The following is a 20,365-nucleotide window of genomic DNA, read 5'->3' as shown; positions in this document are numbered from 1 at the left end:
TCAGCGGCTCCGGACCCATCTGAAGGAATAGTTTCCAAGTGTCCAATACCTTGAGTATCCAGAGGCCTAGTCGGCTCCACATGGGAGTCAGAAGCGGCCTGTGGCTCTGAGGTAGCGGGCGTCAAGGGCTGCAAAAGCACCTCACTGAGAACCAGCAACTGGCCTAGCGGAGGCCTCGTCGGTTTTGGACCTTGGATGCCTGTCCTTTTAGTTTTCCATGCGCTTTTTATAAACTCCGGTCGTCGGCTGTTCCGACGGCATTATATAATTAAATCTTCGGCCAAAGTAATGAAAGGCAAAATCGTACCTACGCTTAATAGTACATTGGCTAAATCTAGCACAAAACCAACAGCTAGCAACGTTGTGGTCAGGGCCTAGGCAAGGAATACAGTAAGAATGAAAATTCTTATGAAGTATTTGCTTCCCACAAGAAATACAATTGTTAACTTTTTCTGACATCGGTCTGGAGCAAGAAAAAATTTCCCCAATGGGGTACTTAGCTTTTATGAAGACGTTGAATCTGAAATTCGGTTCTGAAAATCTCAGGAGTCGGCCAACCGGCACTTACTAACTGCTTTTGCTTCAGGCACCACTTGGAAAGAAAGACAGAAGAAAATGGCGTTGGCTGCATCTTTTATTCCCCTGGCGCAATGACGTCAGAGAAGAGGCGACAGCAACAGACGCCGGACCAGGACTTTGGAATTCAGGCCGACTGCGAGTAGCCTGCCAGCAGGATAACCCAAGTGTAATGACTGCAACAGTGAAACACGAACATCTGCTTATGCTTCAGGCATCGCGCGGCAAGAAAGACTTAACAAAATGGCATTGGCTGCATCTTTTATACCCCTAGCACACTGACGTCAGGGAAGAGGCGACAGCAACTGACGCCGGACCAGGACTTTGGAATTCAGGCCAACTGCGGGTAGCCTGCCAGCAGGATAACCCAAGTGTAATGACTGCAACAGTGAAACACGAACATCTGCTTATGCTTCAGGCATCGCGCGGCAAGAAAGACTGAACAAAATGGCATCAGCTGCATCTTTTATACCCATAACACACGGACGTCAGGGAAGAGGCGACAGTAACTGAGGCCGGACCTAGACTTTGGAATTCAGGCTGACTGAGGGTAGCCTGCCAGCAGGATAACCCAAGTGTAATGACTGCAACAGTGAAACACGAAGAACATCCAAGGTTTGCTGCATATGTTAGCAACAAGAGATAAAAGACATCTGGATAGGCAAGTCTGGAAATGAATAACTCAAAGTTGCAGTTGAGGATGCATGGACATTTTTTCCAAAAATGTACCAAAAGAACACCTGTCATTTGAGATATGGTTCAAAGCAGAAAACGTATTAGAAGCTCTGTCCCCATACATAAAAACAATACCAAGTTCTGCAAAGTACAGTTTTGTACCTACCATAAATGTAGATGTTAGAGTGCTAATACAGCTGCAGTCATAACAGATGGGTTTTCCAGCCGTCAGGCGGGTCCTCTGTCGGCCGAATTCCAAAGTCTAGGTCCGGCGTCGGATGTCGTCGCTTCTTCCCTGACGTCAGTGCGACAGGGGTATAAAAGTACCAGCCGACGCCATTTTCTTCAGTTTTTCTTGCCCCAGATGTCAGGTGCCCCCAGAAGGAAGGCAAAAAGTACAGTTTTGTACCTACCATAAATGTAGATGTTCGAGGATCCACATTGCTGCAGTCCTAACTATTGGGTAGTCCGCTGTCCAGTCGGCCCGAATACCAAAGTATATATGTCGGTCAGGGCGCATTAGACTGACGTCAGTACGTCAGGGTACTAATGCGCATGACCGACGTCATATCCTCAGTCTTTTCTTGCCCCAGATGTCAGAAGACCCTAAAAAGACAAGGCCCAATATACCTGCACCAAAAATATGTACAATATATACAAAATTATCAGCATATAACCTCACCTACACAACCACCCCTAAACACAGAGGGAAGGAGGGATTGGACTGCAGCAATGTGGATCCTCGAACATCTACATTTATGGTAGGTACAAAACTGTACTATGTTCTTCATTCCACATTGCTGCAGTCCTAACTATTGGGTAGAATCCCAAAGCAGAGGTAAGGGAGGCTGGCAAATCATAAAGAAGCAGGAGCTGACAACATGCCTTGCAAAATAGCTGTGGCAAAACCAGCCCTAGACTTAGAGTAGAGAGGAAGGTGATAATGCTTAGAGAAAGTATGTACTGAACTCCAAGTAGCTGCCTCCAAAATATCCTTAGTTGCCACCCCTTAGAAATGCTGTTGAAGTGGCAGTAGCCCTAGTGGAATGAGGCCTAATCCCAGCTGGAATCTCCTTGCCATGATGGGAATAACAAAATGCAATGCAAAACCCAATCCACCTAGAAATAGTTTGTTTTGACACAGGCTTGCCCTGCGAACTCAAAGCAAAAGAAACAAACAACTGCTGAGACTGCCTAAAATCCTTAGTCCTGCTTAAATAATAACGCAATTGCCTGTGTACATCTAAAGTGTGCAAAATCTTTTCCCCTTTATTTTGGGGGTCTGCATAAACAGTAGGCACAGGAATAGTTTGGTTAAAAGCCACACTAGAAACCACCATAGGCATAAAGGAAGGATTAGTGTAATGATACCCTATCCTTATGGAAAATCAAAAGGGCTCTACTGCCATAAGGGCCTGCAACTCAGACACCCGTCTTGCAGAAGTAATAGCCAACAGAAAAGCAGTCTTCCAATGACAAGTATTTCAATTCAGCAGTAGCCGCAGGCTCAAAAGGTTGTAGAGTAAGTTTTCCAACACAAAATTGAGATCCCAAGCAGGAGTAGGAGCTCACGTGGGGTCTTATATTCTTTGCCCCTCTAAGAAACTGCTTGAACAAAGGATGCGAAAACAATGGTGGGTCACAATCATAGTGAGCTGAAATTGCTGCAGCATGAATCTTAATGGAAGAGAAGGACAAACCTTTGTCCAATAACTCAGTAAGATATTGAAGAGCCACACTCAAATTAGGCTCAGAAATCTCCAAATTCTTTGCTGTACTCCAAAATAAAAATCTCTTCCATTTTTCTGTACACTTTCCTTGTACTAGGTTCTTCTAGCTTCCATAATCACATTTAAAACTTGTTGAGGAAGTTGAGACCTGCTGTGTTTCAACACAGAATATGCCAGGCTGTCAGATGAAGAGAGTGAAGCTTGACATTGAGCAGATGACCGTCCTTCTGAGATAACAGATGTGGAATCAAAGGTAAAGGCCATGGAGGCTTCCTTACCAGACTCCTTAGTAGTGGGTACCAGTGTTGCGAGGCCAATCTGGAGCTATTAAAATCATCCTTGGCTTGTCTTGTCTGACCTTTAAGAGCACCTTTGGAAGAAGAGGCAGAGGTGGAAAGGCATACACATGAAGATTTTTCCAACTGAAAGAAAGAGCATCCACTTTCCAAGCTGTGTGATGAAACCCCTTTGTGCAAAACTTTGGCAGCTGGTGGTTTAGTGGAGAAGCGAACAGATCTATGTCTGGAGTTCCCCATGACACTGTCAATTTCTGAAATACATGAAGATCCAGTTTCCACTTGGGGATCCATGATTTGTCTGCTTAACACATCTGCTAAGGAGTTCTGTGCTCGCAGAAACCTTGCCTGAAGAGTTAGTTGCAAGCTGAGCGCAGTCTCCCATAAAATCATTGCTTGCCTGCATAGAGGATAAGAATGTGTTCCCCTTGTTTGTTGATGTACCACATGACAGTTGTGTTGTCTGTTAGAATCAACACCTGCCCTGGAAGAAGTAACTCCTTGAAAGCCATTAATGCAAACTGGACTGCTAACATCTCCTTCATGTTGATATGTAGATGTTGTAGTCTGGCAGGCCACTTGTCTTGTATCCACTTTCCATTTAGATGAGCTCCCCAAGCAATGTCCGAGGCATCTGTCGTTAAAATCTGACTCGCCTCTGGCGGGTCACAGAGAGTCCCTTGTTTAGGTGACATTCCTGAGCCCACCACAAAATTCTTTTTGAAGGCAAGGTATTATTTGAATGACAGTGTCCAAATCCTGGCAGTGCTGTGTCCATACATTTTGAGATACCATTGCAGCTTCCTCATATGCAGTTTGGCATTGGGAAGCACCAGAATACAAGATGCCATGAACCCTAATGCTTGAAGGACTGTCCTTGCAGTCAGCACGGACTGATGAGATAGTTGATGGAAGTAAAGGGATAGACTCTTTTGTTTGTCCGGGGTTAAAAGGCCATCTGGGCTGCTGTATTCAGTCTCACACCCAGAAAGCACATGTCTTGAGAGGGTACTAGACTGGACTTTATTTCGTTCACAGAATACCCTACGCATCTTAGCACTGCTATAACATATTCCAGATGCTGTAGAAGGTCTTCCTTTTCTTGAGCCAGAATCAGGCAGTCGTCCAAGTAAGGATAGATTTGAATTCCTTTTAGCCTGAAGTAAGCTATCACTGGAGCCAGAACCTTTGTGAATACTCTGCAGTAGATAAGCCAAAGGGCAATGCAGAGAACTGATAATGAGAATTTCCAGCTCGAAACGCAGATACTTCCTGCAACTTAGTCTTATAGGCACATGAAGGTAAGCTTCCTTGAGATCTAAAGTTACCATCCAGTGATCTTTGCCCAGCAGAGGTAAAAGCTGTTGTAACGTCAACATCTTGAACTTGGGAATGTCCAGATAAGTGTTGAGGATAGATAAATCCAAAATTGGTCTCCACGTGTTCCCCTTCTTTGGTACTAGGAACAGGCGAGAATAAAATCCTAGGCCCCTTTCTGATACAGGGACTGGCTGAATGGCCCCTATTTGGAGTAACAGAGAAATTTGCTTGTGAGCCTCTTTCCTTTGTGGAGGAGGAACGTCTGGCATGCCTTTGAAAGGGGGCAATGTATGGAAATAAAACCTGTAACCGTGGTGAATGATATCCAACACCCATCTGTCTTGAGTAATTAAATTCCAATTTTCTGTGAAAAGAGACAGTCTTCCTCCCAAAGGAGCTGCCAGACGAGAATCTACTGGCAGCTGAAAAGGCAGGTCATTGGGTCTGTTTACGAAAGGACTGACCCCTGCCCTCACCAGAAGTCTGAGCAGGTGAACTCCCTGTTCTAGGCCTAAAAGAACCTTGAGCTCTGCCCCTACCACGTCTAGACCTACCCCTAGACTGGGAATCATAAGCAGGATATGTCCATCCCTTAGTAGGCCAATTTCTACTAAACTTTGGTGGCTGCACCTGCAAAAAATCTTTAACAGTTTGCATAGACTTAGCTTTGTCCTCCATTTTCTTTAAAACTGCTTCCACAGGCGAACCAAACAACACATCAGACTGTAAAGGAGCATCCAAAATCCTTGTCTTAACATGCTCAGCTAAATTCTGATCCCTCAACCAGGCATGCCTGCAAGAACAGAACTAGTGGCAGCCACCCTCGAGGAGGCCTGTACAGCATCAAAACCACATTGCAAAGAATGCTTACCCACTTGTTCAGACACATGAACTAAATCCAGCAACTCTTTACACTCAATACCTTCCGCCAAAGCATCCACCTTAGATTTCAATTGTGAAAGGAGATAATTTTGATATTTTAGCATGTGGAACTGACAATTCAAGCCCTCATGGCTAAAGTGGAAGAAGTATACACTTTCTTTCCCCATCTATCCAAAGCCCTTGCCTCTTTATCAGTGGGAACAGGGTTTTAACAACAGAGGCCTTAACACCTTTAGGACCCTGAGAAACAGTTTCGGCGTCTGCCCTAGGACTCTTAAAAAGATACTTATGAGCTTCAGGCACCCTATAGTACCTATCAGGTTTAACAGGAGCAGGAGGCAAAGAATCAGGGTTCAGGGAAGCCTCTGCAAAAACATCTTCCACCACATTCAACACAGGAGGTATAGCTAAGGGCCTATGCTGGGGTAAAAACAAGAATTCCCTAAGCCTTTTCCTGGAATCAGAGTAATCTTGGCCTTCCCATTTAAAGTGCTCCCTCATGGAATGCAGAGTCTCTGAAAATGAGAAATCCTCAGGAGGAGAAGCTGTAGGAGTGGAATCATCCACATCAGAATCAGAATAAGGAGGAAACTCCTGCAAGTCTTCCACAGAAGACTCAGAAGCCTCTGAACACTGTTCAAAACTCTCAAACTCAGGTTCCACCCTAGGCCTCTTATCAGGAGGGGGCATAGAACCTCTAATCATAGTAATCAAATCTTCTGCCATTTTAAGCATATGTTTCTTAGGCACAGAACCTGAAGTGCTAGGAGAAACCCCCACTGAAGCTAAACTTGGCCTACCTCTCAAAGAAGTTTTGGAAACAGAAGGAGAGGCTCTAACTACCTTGGGAAGAGAGGGAAGAACAGTTACCTGAGAAGCCACTCAGCCTGGCCTACCTCCTGAGAAGGCACGTCCTGTAACAGTAAAGTCTCTGCCTGAGACTCCAAAGAAACTCCTGGCAAAACCTCTGGCTCCACTGAGCCTTCTAAAGAACCGACGTCCGGGACTGCGGTTCATCAACCCTAGGCTTCGCGCCTTTGTCCTTGCGATTTTTGAAGCGCCGGAGCATCCGGCGGCATTTTATAATTACAACGCTTCCCAAACACTAACCTGGCACAGTCCAACCTTCTCTTAATAGTGCGTTTGTTAAATCTAGCACAAGAGCGCATCCAACAACGTCGTGCTCAGGCCCTAAACAAGGTATACACAAGGTATGGTAATCCCTATGAGGTATCTGTTTCCCACAAGAAATACAGTTATTCACTTTTTCTGACATCTGGTTAAATACTGAGGCAAGAAAAACCAAAATGTTCTAGCGGGTACTTAGCCAACTTTGATTCGGTCTGAAACTCCGACTTCAGAAAATTTCAGAACGCCAACCTGCACTCGCAAAACTGCTTCTGCATTGGACCATGCGGCAAAAAAGACTGAGGATATGACGTCGGTCATGCGCATTAGTACCCTGACGTATTGACGTCAGTCTAATGCGCCCTGACCGACGTCAGCCATATACTTTGGTATTCGGGCCGACTGGACAGCGGACTACCCCAATAGTTAGGACTGCAGCAATGTGGAATGAAGAACATCATAAATTTATATAATAATACAAATGCAATATAATCAAAAAACAGTAGTTGCAAGCAAATACACCATAAAAGAATACCCCAATGAGGTTGTATGAGGAGGTGTTAGCCATTAGGCCTGTCCCAAGAGGGGAAGGAGGGAGGGAAATCTGGACTGCAGCTGTATTAGCACTCCAACATCTACATTTATGGTAGGTACAAAACTGTACTATGTTCATCGTGCATACAGCTACAGTCATAACAGATGTGTAGAATCCAAAAGCTAATAAAGGGGTGGTAGGCACTAAGTGGAACTAGGAGGAGCCAGGATGCCCTGTAAGACTGCAGTGGCAAAGCCCGCTCTAGTTTTGGAGTATAATGGTAGGTGATAGTGCTTGGAGAAGGTATGTACAGAACTCCAAGTGGCTGCTTCCAAAATATCTTTGGTAGGAAAGTACAGTTTTGTACCTACCATAAATGTAGATGTCCGATAGGAATGCATCTGCAGTCATTACAAATGGGTTGTCCTGTCGTCAGGCAGCCCTTCGGTCGGCTGGATTCCAAAGTCTGGGTCTGGCCTCGGCTGGTGTCGCACTTCACCCGACGTCATAGCTGCAGTTATTCGGGTATAAAGGCATCAGCCGACGCCATTTTCCTCAGTGTTTCTTGCCCCAGATGCCAGGTACCCTCTTGGAAGGCTAAATTTGGATAAATGCCAATGATTCCAAATAGTAGAGAGCAAACACAAAAAATAAGCATGTATGTACATATATACAAACAAATACACCATAATAGATCCCCCCAAGCTAGCTGAAGGCTGGCAAATACCCTAGGAGTACCTCAGAGGGGAAGGTGGGTGGGTAATCCTGACTGCAGATGCATTCCTATCGGACATCTACATTTATGGCAGGTACAAAACTGTACTATGTCCTTCAAGGATGCATCTGCAGTCATTACAAATGGGTAGAATACCATAGCTAAACAAGGGGAGGAGAAAAGAGAAGAGATTATGGTGTAGCTAGGATCCCTTGCAAAACAGCAGTGGCAAAACCTGCTCGGGATCTAGAGTATAAAGGTAAATTGTAATGCTTGGCAAATGTATGCACGGAGGTCCAAGTAGCAGCCTCTATAATGTCCTTGGTAGCCACTCCTCGTAAGAAAGCTGTGGTAGTGGCTGTAGCCCTTGTGGAGTGAGGCCTGATGTTCTCTGGGGTTTTCTTTCCATGGTAGGAGTAACAAAATCTAATGCAATTTCCTATCCATTTGGAGATTGTCTGTTTTGAAATTGGTTTTCCTTCCTTTCCTGTGGCATATGCTACCAGAAGCTGGTCAGTTTTTCTATTGGACTTAGTCCTGTCCAGGTAGTAGCGTAACTGTCTGTGTACATCCAAGGTATGCAAAGTCTTTCTCCCGTGTTCTGTGGGTTTGGGAAGAATGTAGGTAGGTGGATAGCCTGATTTAATGACACTCTGGATACCACCTTAGGCATAAATGTAGGATTTGTTCTCATGGACACTATCTTGATGGAAGATCAGGAAGGGTTGCACTGCCATTAATGCCTGTAGTTCAGAGACCCTTCTTGCTGAAGTTATTGCCAGCAGGAAAGCAGTCTTCCAGGATAAGTATTGTAATTCTGCTGTTGCTGCTGGCTCGAAAAGAGGAAGTGTCAATTTTTCTAGCACAAAGTTCAAGTCCCATGCTGGCAATGGTGGTTTCCTGGGAGGTTTTACATTTTTAATTCCTCTCAGAAACTGTCTGAGCAGGGGATGAGAGAAGACAGGAGGATCCAAGCTGTATTGTGCTGAAATAGCTGATGCATGTATCTTGAATGAAGAATAGGACAGGCCTGTGTGGAAGAGCTCTGCCAAGTACTCTAGGATGTTGGCCATGTTTGCCAGAGTCACATCTTCTCCCTTTGCAGTACTCCAAATGAGATATCTTTTCCATTTTGCTGCATAATTCTTTCTTGTTGAAGGTCTGCGAGCCTCCAGGATTATGTCTTTAACCCTTTGGGATAAATTTGGGTTATTTTCTGTTATGTAATGTTCCAGGCAGTTAGCTGCAGAGTTTTCAGGTTTGGATGCAGGATGTTGTAGTTGTTCTGTGTTAACAGTAATGGGATTAGGGGTAGTGTCCATATTTGTTCCCGAGACATGCTCCTCAGCAATGGGTACCAATGTTGTCTTGGCCAGTCTGGAGCTATCAGGATGATCCTTGGACGGTCCTCTTTATCTTCAGAAGCACCTTGTGCATCAAAGGAAGTGGTGGAAATGCGTATGCTGTCAGGTTTTTCCAACTGAAAGATAGGGAGTCCACCTTCCAAGCAAGTGGGTGGTACGTCCTTGTGCAGAATTTCTTTAGCTGGTGATTGAATGGGGATGCAAACAAGTCTATTTGTGGTAATCCCCATTCCCTTGGGATGGCTTTGAAGATGTCCGGATGAAGCATCCATTCATGGGCATCTGTGGTTGTTCTGCTTAATATGTCTGCTAGAATGTTTTCTTTTCCCGGTACAAAAATTGCTTGTAACTGAATGTTGTAGCTCAGGGCCACATCCCATAGGTCCAGTGCCAGCCGGCATAGAGGATATGAATGGGTGCCTCCCTGTTTGTTGATGTACCACATAACTGTGGTGTTGTCTGTCCTTATCATCAACTGACCTTCTTGGAGAAATGGTCTGAATGACTGGATTGCCAATTTTACTGCCAGCATTTCCTTTAGATTTATGTGTAGGCGCAGCTGGTCTTGAGTCCATAAGCCTTGTATGCACTTGCCCAGCATGTGTGCCCCCCAACCGAGGTCTGAGGCATCTGTCGTGATGGTTTGGCTTGGTTGGCTGTTGCAGAAGGGCAATCCTGTTTGATTGACAGGCCTGAGCCCACCATAGGAACTCTTGTTTCAGGCATGGGATTATTGGGATTTTGGTTTCTAGGCTGTGCTTGTGTTGGGACCACAAATTCCTTAGGTACCACTGTAGCTTTCTCATATGCAGTCTGGCATGAGGGACCAGAATTATGCAGGATGCCATGAAGCCTAGAGCTTGCAGTACTTTTCTTGCAGTTAGGTGGTTCTGCTTTGTTAATGCCAAGAAGTAGAGAGGTAGTTGCTCTTTCTTTTCTGCAGTTAGGAATGCCATTTGTTTTGATGTGTCCAGCTCTGCACCCAGAAAGGTTATTCTTTGGGATGGAATCAGCCTTGACTTTTGTATATTGACTGTATATCCCAAGGCTTGCAGCAGGTAAATGACTCTTTGTAAGTCTTCTGCTAGCTTGCTTTTGTTGTCCGCTTGTATCAGGCAGTCGTCCAGGTAGGGATAAATTTGGATTCCCTGAAGTCTGCAATGAGCAATTACTGATGCCAGGCATTTCGTGAATACTCTGGGCGCAGTAGATAAGCCAAAGGGCAATGCTGAAAATTGATAATGCTCTGATCCTGCAAGAAATCTGAGGTATCTTCTGCAAATTGGTCTTATGGGGACGTGCAGGTATGCCTCCTTGAGATCTAGAGTTACCAGCCAAGACTCCTTGCCCAGCATGGGAAGAAGCTGCTGTAGGGTCAGCATTTTGAATTTTGGAACAATAAGGAATGTGTTTAAAGCGGACAGGTCTAGAATGGGTCTCCATTTGTTTTCTTTTCTTGGTACCAGGAAGAGTCTGGAGTAAAATCCCTTTCCTTGCTCCATAGATGGTACCTTTTCAACAGCTCTCATTCTTAATAGCTGAGATATTTGTTTTAGAGCTTCTGTCCTTTGAGTAGGTGGTAGGTTTGGCATTCCTCTCTTCCCTGGTAGAGTATGGAAATGGAACCTGTAACCTTGGTCTATAGTTTGCAAAATCCATTTTTCCCTTGTGATGCAATGCCAGTTTTTTGAAAATAAGGTAAATTTTCCGCCTAAGGGTGCTTCTAGTTGTTCCCTGGTAGGCGGTGCCACTGTCAAGTCACTGTGATTGAGGTGTTGTAGTGGTGGTGGCGGCTGCGTCCGTGCCTCGCTGGTTGTTACCTTGCCATTGGCGTCCCCTGTAGGCACCCCTGGATTGGTTTCTGCCTCTTGAACGCCTATTCCTGCCTCTCGGAGCCTTTGAGGAGTCCGGAAATGACCAATTCTTGGAGGGCCAGTTCCTGCTAAACCTTGGAGGTTGAACCTGTAAGAAATATTTCACCGTTTGTACAGATTTAGCCTTCTCTTCCATCTTTTTTAGTACCTGCTGAGCAGGGGAACCAAATAAATTGACCTTGTCCATGGGTGCATCCAAAAGCTTTGATTTGACATGGTCTGGTAATGCCTGTTCATTCAACCATGCATGTCTCCTGATAACTGTGCCAGTCATGGCTGATCTAAAGGAAGCCTCCAGTGCATCATAGCCACATTTTAAAGAATGGTTACTAACCTGCTGTATGGTATGTACCATTTCCTGAACATATTTTTTATCTAAAGATTCTTCAGAGGAAAGCTTTTTAGTTAACTGGTCAAGCATAAACTCTTGATATTGAATCATATGAAATTGGCAGTTCAAAGCCCTAGCTGATAAGGTAGCAGAAGTGTAAACCTTTTTACCCCATCTCTAAGGACCTGGATTCCCTTTCAGAGGGAGGGTTTTAGTAGAAGTAGCAGCTACAGCTTTAGGGCCCTGGGCGATAGTCTCTGGATCTGCAAAAGGAGCCTTGTATAAATGGTGATGAGTGTCCGGGACCCTGTAGAACCTATCGGGCTTAGCAGGAGCCGGAGGTAATGAATCAGGAGCAGTGCAAGCATCATTAAATGCATCATCTACAACAGAAAGAACTGGAGGTATAGCTAAAGGCCTATGTTGTGGCAAATGTAGAAAGGTTCTAAGCCTTTTTCTGGAGTCTGAGAAATCTTGGCCCTGCCACTGAAATTGTTCCCTCATAGCATGCAAGGTTTCCCCAAAGGAAAATTCCTCAGGTGGAGAGGCTGAAGGAATGGACTCTTCGCATCAGAGTCTTCGTAAGGAGAATAAGAAGCCTCAGGAAGGTCTGTATGTTCTGATTCATCAGAGGAACCATCAGTGGATACTGGTTCAGGGGCTCTGCTCTAGGTCTCTTTTCTGGAGGTGGGAGAGAGGACCTGTCTGGATGAGGCTGGGATCCACAATTAAAGAAATTAAATCCTCAGCCAAAGAAAGCATATGAGAGCTAGTGCTGGGCCTGTGAGGGGTTTGGCAGGCACAGTTTTGAAGCTTTGGCTGCTTTAGCCCTGGCCAAGGCCTTAATAGACATGGCTGCAGGAGGCCTAGCAGCTCCACGTGCAGGGGTTGAAATATCCAGGGAATTGTGTCTGATAATTCCTGAGAAACCGCAACAGAAGGCTGGATTTCAGAAGCTGATTCTACCAGGTTAGAGGAGGCCTCGGTAGAAGGCATGGTTTCGCTGGAGAAAGAACCGCTTGCTCGGTTTCGCGAAACAGAGACACTCGGTTTGCTTAATCGCGTTTCGCCGACCGCGGACCGCGAGTGTCGGTCCTTTTCGCTTTTGAAATTTGCGTTGCCCGAGGATCCGGCGGCATAATGTAGGCAAAATCAGAGCCGGAAATTTGTTCAGCAAACTCCGACCGACGTCTAAGCGTCCGTCGGTTAAAAGAAGTGCAGGCTAGACAAGCTGCTACGTCGTGGTCTGGGCCTAAACAATGTATACAGTAGGAGTGGAAATCTTTATGAGGTATTTGTTTCCCACAAGATAAACAGTTATTCACTTTCTCTGACATCGGCTGAGGCAAGAAAGAGTCCCCAACGGGGTACTTAGCTTTTTAGAAGTCTTCGAAGTAGTATTCGGTAGTAGTAATCTCTGGATCTGACCGACCGGCACTTGCGAACAGCTTCTGCTTCGGGCGCCACGCGGCAAGAAAGACTGAGGAAAATGGCGTCGGCTGATGCCTTTATACCCGAATAACTGCAGCTATGACGTCGGGTGAAGTGCGACACCAGCTGAGGCCAGACCCAGACTTTGGAATCCGGCCGACCGAAGGGCTGCCTGACGACAGGACAACCCATTTGTAATGACTGCAGATGCATCCTTGAAGGACATCCCCCCCTGAGGAAAGCTGCAAAGGTAGCTGTGGCCCTTGTGGAGTGAGATCTGATGCCTGTAGGTACAGTTTTACCATGAAAAGAGTAACAAAAGCGTATGCAGTGGGCTATCCGTTTTGAGATTGTTTGGAAATAGGATTCCCTTGAGCAACTGTAGCATAGGACACAAAGAGTTGCTCTGATTTTCTGAAAGGCTTTGTTCTGTCCAAATAATAACGGAGCTGTCTGTGAATGTCCAAGGAATGTAGTAGTCTCTCCCCTTTGTTTTGTGGATTAGGGTAAAGTGGATAGCCTGATTCAAGGCTACCCTGGATACTACCTTTGGCATAAATGGAGGATTGGTTCGTAAGGAAACTCTGTCCTGATGGAAAATGATGAAAGGCTGCACAGCTATGAGGGCTTGTAGTTCCGAAACCCTGCGTGCTGAGGTGATAGCTAGAAGGAAGGCTATTTTCCATGACAAATATTGCAGATCTGTTGAAGCAGCTGGCTCAAATGGAGGCAGGGTTAGTTTTTCTAGAATGAAATTGAGGTCCCAAGCAGGTACTGGTTGCTTCCTTGGGGGTTTTATATTCTTAGCCCCTCTGAGGAACTGTCTTAAGAGAAGGTTTGAGAATAAAGGAGGATCAGTGTTGTACTCTGCAGAAATGGCTGAGGCATGGATTTTGATGGAGGAGAATGAAAGTCCACTGCTTAGCATCTCAGCTAGGTAATGTAATATTTGAGGTAAATTCAGTATTCCAGGATTCTGACCCTTTTTCTGATTCCAGGCACAAAACCGTTTCCATTTTGCGGAGTAGGCTTTTCTAGTAGAAGGCCTTCTAGCCTCCAAAATGACACCCTGCACCTCCTTGGAGAGTAGGGTCTGCTGTGAGTTTAAGGAATCCTCCATGCGGCTAGATTGAGTGTTTTCAGCTGACTGTGAAGAGTTTTGAAGTTGTGTTGAGTCAGTAGAAGAGGCATTAGAGGCAGGATCCATGGTGGGGAATGCGTCAGGCTCCTCAGGAGTGGGTACCAGTGTTGTCTTGGCCAATCTGGAGCAATGAGAATCATCTTTGGTCTGTCTGCTCTGGCTTTTAATAGAACTTTGGGCAGCAGTGGAAGGGCATAAACCGTCATTGTTGTCCAACTGAAAGAGAGTGCGTCCACTTTCCAGGCCTGTGGATGAAAGGTTCTTGAGCAGAATTTTGTCAATTGGTAATTTCTGTGGGTGGCAAAGAGATCTATGTCTGGCCTTCCCCATGCTTGAATTATCATTGTAAAAACTTGAGGATGCAACTTCCATTCGTGTGGATCTGTCATATTTCTGCTCAGGTTGTGTGCCAGCGTGTTTTACTTGCCTGGCAGGAACTGTGCTTGAAATTGGATTTGTAATTCCAGAGCCATGTTCCAAAGAGACATGGCTAGCCTGCATAGGGGGTATGAATGGGTTCCACCCTGTTTATGTACCACATAACTGTGGTGTTGTCTGTCCTTATCAATAGCTGGCCTGGATGTAGTAGGTCTTTGAAAGCCATAATAGCATTTACTACTGCTAGCATTTCCTTTTGATTGATGTGTAGGTGCTTTTGTTTTTGTGACCATTTGCCCTGAATGCACCGATCTGTCATGTGCGCCCCCCAGGCGTAGTCCGAGGCGTCTGTTGTGATGATTTGATTTGCTTGAGGCTTGCAGAATGGGAGACCTATGTTTCTTTGGCATGCTTGAGCCCACCACAGGAATTCCTTTTGAAGACATGGAATCAGTGGTATGATTGTTTCCAAACTGTGGCTGTGTTGAGACCATAAGTTTTTTAGGTACCATTGAAGTTTCCTCATATGCAGCTTTGCACATGGGATTAGCAGGATGCAAGATGCCATGAATCCCAGAGCCTGCAGGATTTTCCTTGCAGTCAGCCTGGTGAAGGTTGCCAGATTTCTGAAGTATTGAGTTAATTGCCCTTGTTTCTCTGGCGTGAGGTAGGCCATCTGGGTGTTTGTATCCAAGTTGGCACCCAGGAAAATTATTGTTTGAGAGGGTATTAGTCTTGACTTCTTTTTGTTGACTGTGTATCCCACAGATTTCAACAACATTATTACAAACGCCAGGTGTTTCAGAAGTGTGTGTTTGCTGTCCGCTTGGATCAGGCAGTCGTCCAAATATGGGTATATTTGTATCCCTTGAAGTCTGCAGAAGGCAATTACTGATGCCAGGCATTTTGTGAACACTCTGGGAGCAGTAGATAAGCCAAAGGGCAATGCAGAGAATTGATAATGGGTTGAACCTGCAAGAAATCTGAGGTATCTTCTGCAATCTTGTCTGATTGGGACATGCAGGTATGCCTCCTTGAGGTCCAATGTTACCAGCCAAGACTCCTTGCTCAGCATGGGAAGAAGCTGCTGTAATGTAAGCATCTTGAACTTTGGTACGAGTAAATATGTGTTTAGGATGGATAGGTCCAAAATAGGTCTCCAATCTTTGCCCTTCCTTGGTACCAGGAATAGTCTGGAATAAAAATCTTGACCCTGTTCTTGTGCAGGTACCTCTTGAATAGCTTTCATGTCCATGAGATCTGAAATTTGTTTTTGTGCCTCTGCCCTTTGTTTGTGTGGCAGGTTTGGCATGCCTCTCATTTTTGGAATGGTGTGAAAGTGGAATCTGTAGCCTCTGTCTATAATGTCCAGGATCCATTTGTCTTTTGTGACAATATGCCAATTTTTCGAAAATAATGCCAGTTTTCCACCTAAAGGTGCTGCCATTTGAGCCTTGCTTGGCATGCAAAGGGGAAAGTCATTGGGTCTGCTTTCTGAATGGCTGTGAACTATCCTCACCCCCTCTTGGTGTAAGTGTTTGCCATTGCCTGCCTCTAAATGATCCCTGAGATTGCCCTCTACCCCTCGGGCGCCTGTATCTACCTCTTTGAGGTCTGTCCGTGGCTGGAAAGGACCAATTTTTTGAAGGCCAATTTCTACTGAAACGTGGAGGTTGTTACCTGTAGGAAATCTTTCACTGTTTGCATTGATTTTGCCTTTTCCTCCATTTCCTTTAATACCTCCTCAGCTTTAACACCAAACAATACATCTTTTTGAAGAGGTGCATCTAGTAATTTAGCTTTGACATGATCTAGTAAGGTTTCCTCTTTGAGCCAAGCATGTCTACGTATGACTGATCCTGTAACAGCAGCTCTACATGAGGCCTCTAAAGCATCGAAACCACATTGCAAGGTATGTTTACCCACTTGCTCTGCACTATGCAACAAATCCTGCAACTCCTTCAAGTCTAGTTGTTCAGGTTGTGACATTTTGCTTTTCAACTGAGATAACAAAAACCGTTGATACTTTAACATATGGAATTGACAGTTTAATGCCCTCATGGTTAAGGTGGCAGAGGTGTATACCTTTTTCCCCCACTTTTCTAAAGCTCTGGAATCTCTCTCTGAAAGTAATGGATTTTTGGCAGTGGAGGCCTTAATTCCCTTGGGACCCTGTGAAATAGTTTCTGGGTCAGCCGCATGGCTTTTGTATAGGAATAGGTGTGAATCAGGAACCCGGTAATACCGGTCAGGCTTGACTGGAGCTGGAGGTAAAGAATCTGGGTTAAGGCTGCCCTCTGAATACACATCATCTAGTATGTCTAAGACAGGAGGTATAGCCAGAGGCCTGTGCTGAGTGAGCAAGAGGAAATCCCTGAGCCTTTTCTTGGAGTCAGAGTACTCTTGGCCTTCCCAGTGGAAGTTTTCCCTCAAGTTATGCAAGGTTTCCCCAAAAGAGTAATCCTCGGGGGGAGACAAAGGGAATGGACTCCTCTGCATCAGAATCTTCGAAAGGGGAGTAAGAATGTTCCTGGTCCTCAGAATGTTCTGAAGTAATGGAGGCCTGGTCCGAGTAAGGGTATTCTTCCTCCACTCTGGGCCTTTTGTCCGAGGGGGGTTGAGAACCCCTGATAAGAGTAATCAAATCCTCAGCCATTTTGAGCATCTGCTTTATAGGCATGGGGCCTTGAGAGGGGCCCTGTGGAGCTTGTCTTTTAGAATGCATGGCTGCTTTAGATTTAGTGTAAGCCTTAATGGAAAAAGAAGAAGGCCTGAAGACACCTTGAGAGGTGGCAGGCCTGTCTAAACTCTGAGTTTCCCCGCCAAGAGTGACTTTGGTATCTGTAGTCGGGGTGTGAGCCGAAGAGCCTGCGACCTCGGGCACAGAAGACACCGCTAATGAAGTGTCCTCGGTAGTCAGGGGCTGCGTAGGCGCCTTGCTGAGAACCGGAGCACCTGTAGTCGGTTTTAGCGTGGTATCGGTTGAAGTCGCAGACCTCGTATGCCGGTCTTTATCTTTGCGTCGTTTACTCAAAACTGGAGTCAGAGTATCTGACGACATGTTGTAATTAAACTTTTTGCCAAAATAGTGTTGGGCGAACTCCGCCCGACGCTTAATAGTGCGTCTGTTGAATGTAGCACAAAAACGACAGGCCGAGACGTCGTGGTCTGGGCCTAAGCAAGGAATACAGAGGGAATGGAAATCCTTATGCGGTATTTGCTTCCCACATGAAATGCAATTATTAACTTTGTCTGACATCAGTCTGAGGCAAGAAAAGTTTCCCTAACGGGGTACTTAGCTTTCAAGAAGTCTTCGGTTGAAAAATATTAGTAATCTCAGGAGCTGGCCGACCGGCACTTGTGAACTGTTTCTGCTTCGGGCACCACGTGGCAAGAAAGACTGGGGAAAATGGCGTCGGCTGGTTCTTTTATACCCCTGTCGCACTGACGTCAGGGAAGAAGCGACGACATCAGACGCCGGACCTAGACTTTGGAATTCGGCCGACCGAGGACCCGCCTGACGGCAGGAAAACCCATCTGTTATGACTGCAGCTGTATGCACGATGAACATCAGGTTTTCTATAAAGGAATTCATGTACGTCAGGCACCTGTAAAACCTGTCAAGTTTAAGTGCAAGGGATTGGGAATTGGGGGAAACAAAGCCAGAAGCAAATGCATTGTCCAAGGTCCCTAAAACTGTGGAAATGGCCATCTGTAAAGGAGAATCCATACCAAATAACATAACATCCTTTCTGAGATTCTAACACTTCTTACCCTCCTATTTAAAATATTTCCTCATTTTTTAAATAGTATCCTCAAAAGAAATGTCCTCTCATTGGAGGAGTTTGAAGTTATCTTCTCATTAATATATACAAGGAGTATGATAGAATAACCAAGAGACATAGTCCAAGCCTTCAAAATCTGATTTAGAAAAAAAATTATTCACCTTAGACGAGGAATCTCTTAACTGGTTTAAAAGCTAGAAACAAAGGCTAGAGATTGGATTGCCTTAAACAGGCCTTTGGCAAAATTATACCAGTTTTCTTGAGACATTCTCTGGCTAGAAAAAGGTGACTAATGTTTTGTCTTTTGAGTCCTCTTTTTAAGAGTTAACAGTCTTAAGGTCTTAAGAGAGGTGTGTGTTGGCTTGACCTCCACCAAAGATACAGCAAAGTCCTCTCACTAATACTTGGTGACTATATCCCTCACACTTGAGATTATAATTCTAGCTTCTTTCTTACTGGTCAAAGCCTAACATACAGTCTGAACAGATGTGCTTAAATCCTGGGCAACAACAGCCTTGTCAGTGGCAATGTCATACTCAGGACACAGGGTAAAATTAATTTTTCTTGGATAACTCAATACCTTTTTATTTTTCCTCTGACTTTGGAGGTCTGCCAAGAGAGATTCAGTTGCCATGGTCTTGCATACCAACTGTTTCAAGGCAGTTATTGTCTAGGAACAATTTTAAAGATTTCTGTCTACTGCTTAAGGGTTTGGGAGTAAATAAAAAGCAAATCTGACATGTCCTAGTATAAACACTGATATCCTAAACAAAAAACACAAGAGAATTGGGGGTACTTATCCACTAAACAAACACTCCTCCTAGCAGACATGAGCAGATCTGAAAAAGTTTTTCTTAAGGAAAAAGGAAAGTTTTTCAATGACGATATTTATCTGCCAAAATCACAATGCTGAGCTGACAAGAAGACTGCTTAAGTGTATGACGCTGCAAAAACTTTGAGCATTTTTTGATGGCCTGACGTTTCTCTTATACCAGCATATACTCTTCATGTTGAGGCAAAAGTAACGGTCTCAAGGAAAGAATTCAAAAAGCTTTGTAGACTTATGGGAGTCAAATTCTTCATATATGGCCCATAAAGATATGGCTAGCATATATATGAAAATCCAGCTGGCCCAAGCAGGTGAGTAAACCACAAGTTATGGGCTTACTGTTACAATGACTCTGTACAGACTGAGCTCCAAGCATGAGATAAATGTGAAAAAGGAAAAAAAATATTTTTTTTTGCAAACAAAGAAATAGGCATTCTCAACAAGATGATTTTTCATGGTTTGTATCTGAAACTCATAACAGAAATGAGCTGCACCTTTAACATCAAATAGCAACATTTATAAGGAAAATTCTTCAAAGATACCAACCTGTGCAACTACTGCGAATAATACAGTGATCTATTATTGGGCTACAGTTTACTGTGATCTCCAGGCAATGGTGGGCATTATGATGCTGGGCTGACTTGTCATCAGGATTGAACTGAAAGTTAAGACACATGCATCAGGCTATGTCTGCAACATTACTTAAAGCAAAAATAAAACATCTGTTCTTGGGAGCTGTTAATACTGATATTAGCTCAAGTGTTTACCTTGACCGTCATGAACCCAACATAAGCATCTTCTGAACCGTCCATAAAAACAAAAGTAGAGTCCCGAGTGTTTTCAATGATAACCTTGTCTGCTACTTTGCCAGGGGCTGAAAAAACAACAAATTATCATAATAATAATAATACACAAAAATGAAACTTCTGGATTATTCCTCAGCATAATAAATACTTTTTTAATGCTATTGCTGTCTTGTTGCCTGACGACCAGTTTTCCGGTTACATCTCTAAACCTAACCTCAATGATTGAAGAAAGCATCTGAATCAGCACAGGGACATACAATGCCCTTCCCTGGTGAGTTTGTGCTCATATACATTCCCATAAAGGCTACTCGGTGCTGCTTGATCAGAAAAAGCTTGGCTAAATGGGACCATCATTCCCCATCTCCTAGGATGGAGAACGGCAACCCACTCCCATCCTCCCCTGCCCAGATCTTTCTGCACCCAAGCTGCCAATCAATCTCTAACTGTCAGAGACATACTCGGGTTTCAACCCTCTTATACTACAGATACTGGAACACTTGCTTCCTTTTCTTAAACTATATACTTTAGCCTAATTTACAAAACAGCATTAGTTTAGCACACCAATTAGA

The 20,365-nt window shown here is 44.6% G+C and overlaps 1 protein-coding gene across 3 annotated transcripts in view; it reads right to left on the bottom strand.

The window, feature by feature from the left end:
* FBXO11 (F-box protein 11) overlaps positions 1-20,365 on the bottom strand; it is a 2,134,039-nt gene that overhangs the window by 1,329,022 nt on the left and 784,652 nt on the right. For all 3 annotated transcript variants that reach the window (XM_044075082.1, XM_044075080.1, XM_044075081.1), the window contains exons 8-9: positions 19,758-19,864; positions 19,537-19,648 (exon numbers count right to left, since the gene is read on the bottom strand). In XM_044075082.1, the coding sequence (XP_043931017.1) occupies positions 19,537-19,648; positions 19,758-19,864 (219 nt within the window). The remainder of the gene's footprint in view (positions 1-19,536; positions 19,649-19,757; positions 19,865-20,365) is intronic.

The sequence above is a fragment of the Protopterus annectens genome, chromosome 6.part0 (genome assembly GCF_019279795.1).
Source record: "Protopterus annectens isolate FY-2018-M chromosome 6.part0, PAN1.0, whole genome shotgun sequence".
Lineage (NCBI taxonomy): Eukaryota > Metazoa > Chordata > Ceratodontiformes > Protopteridae > Protopterus > Protopterus annectens.
Note: the sequence above shows the minus strand (reverse complement) of the source record. Positions and strands in the feature narration are given on the sequence as shown.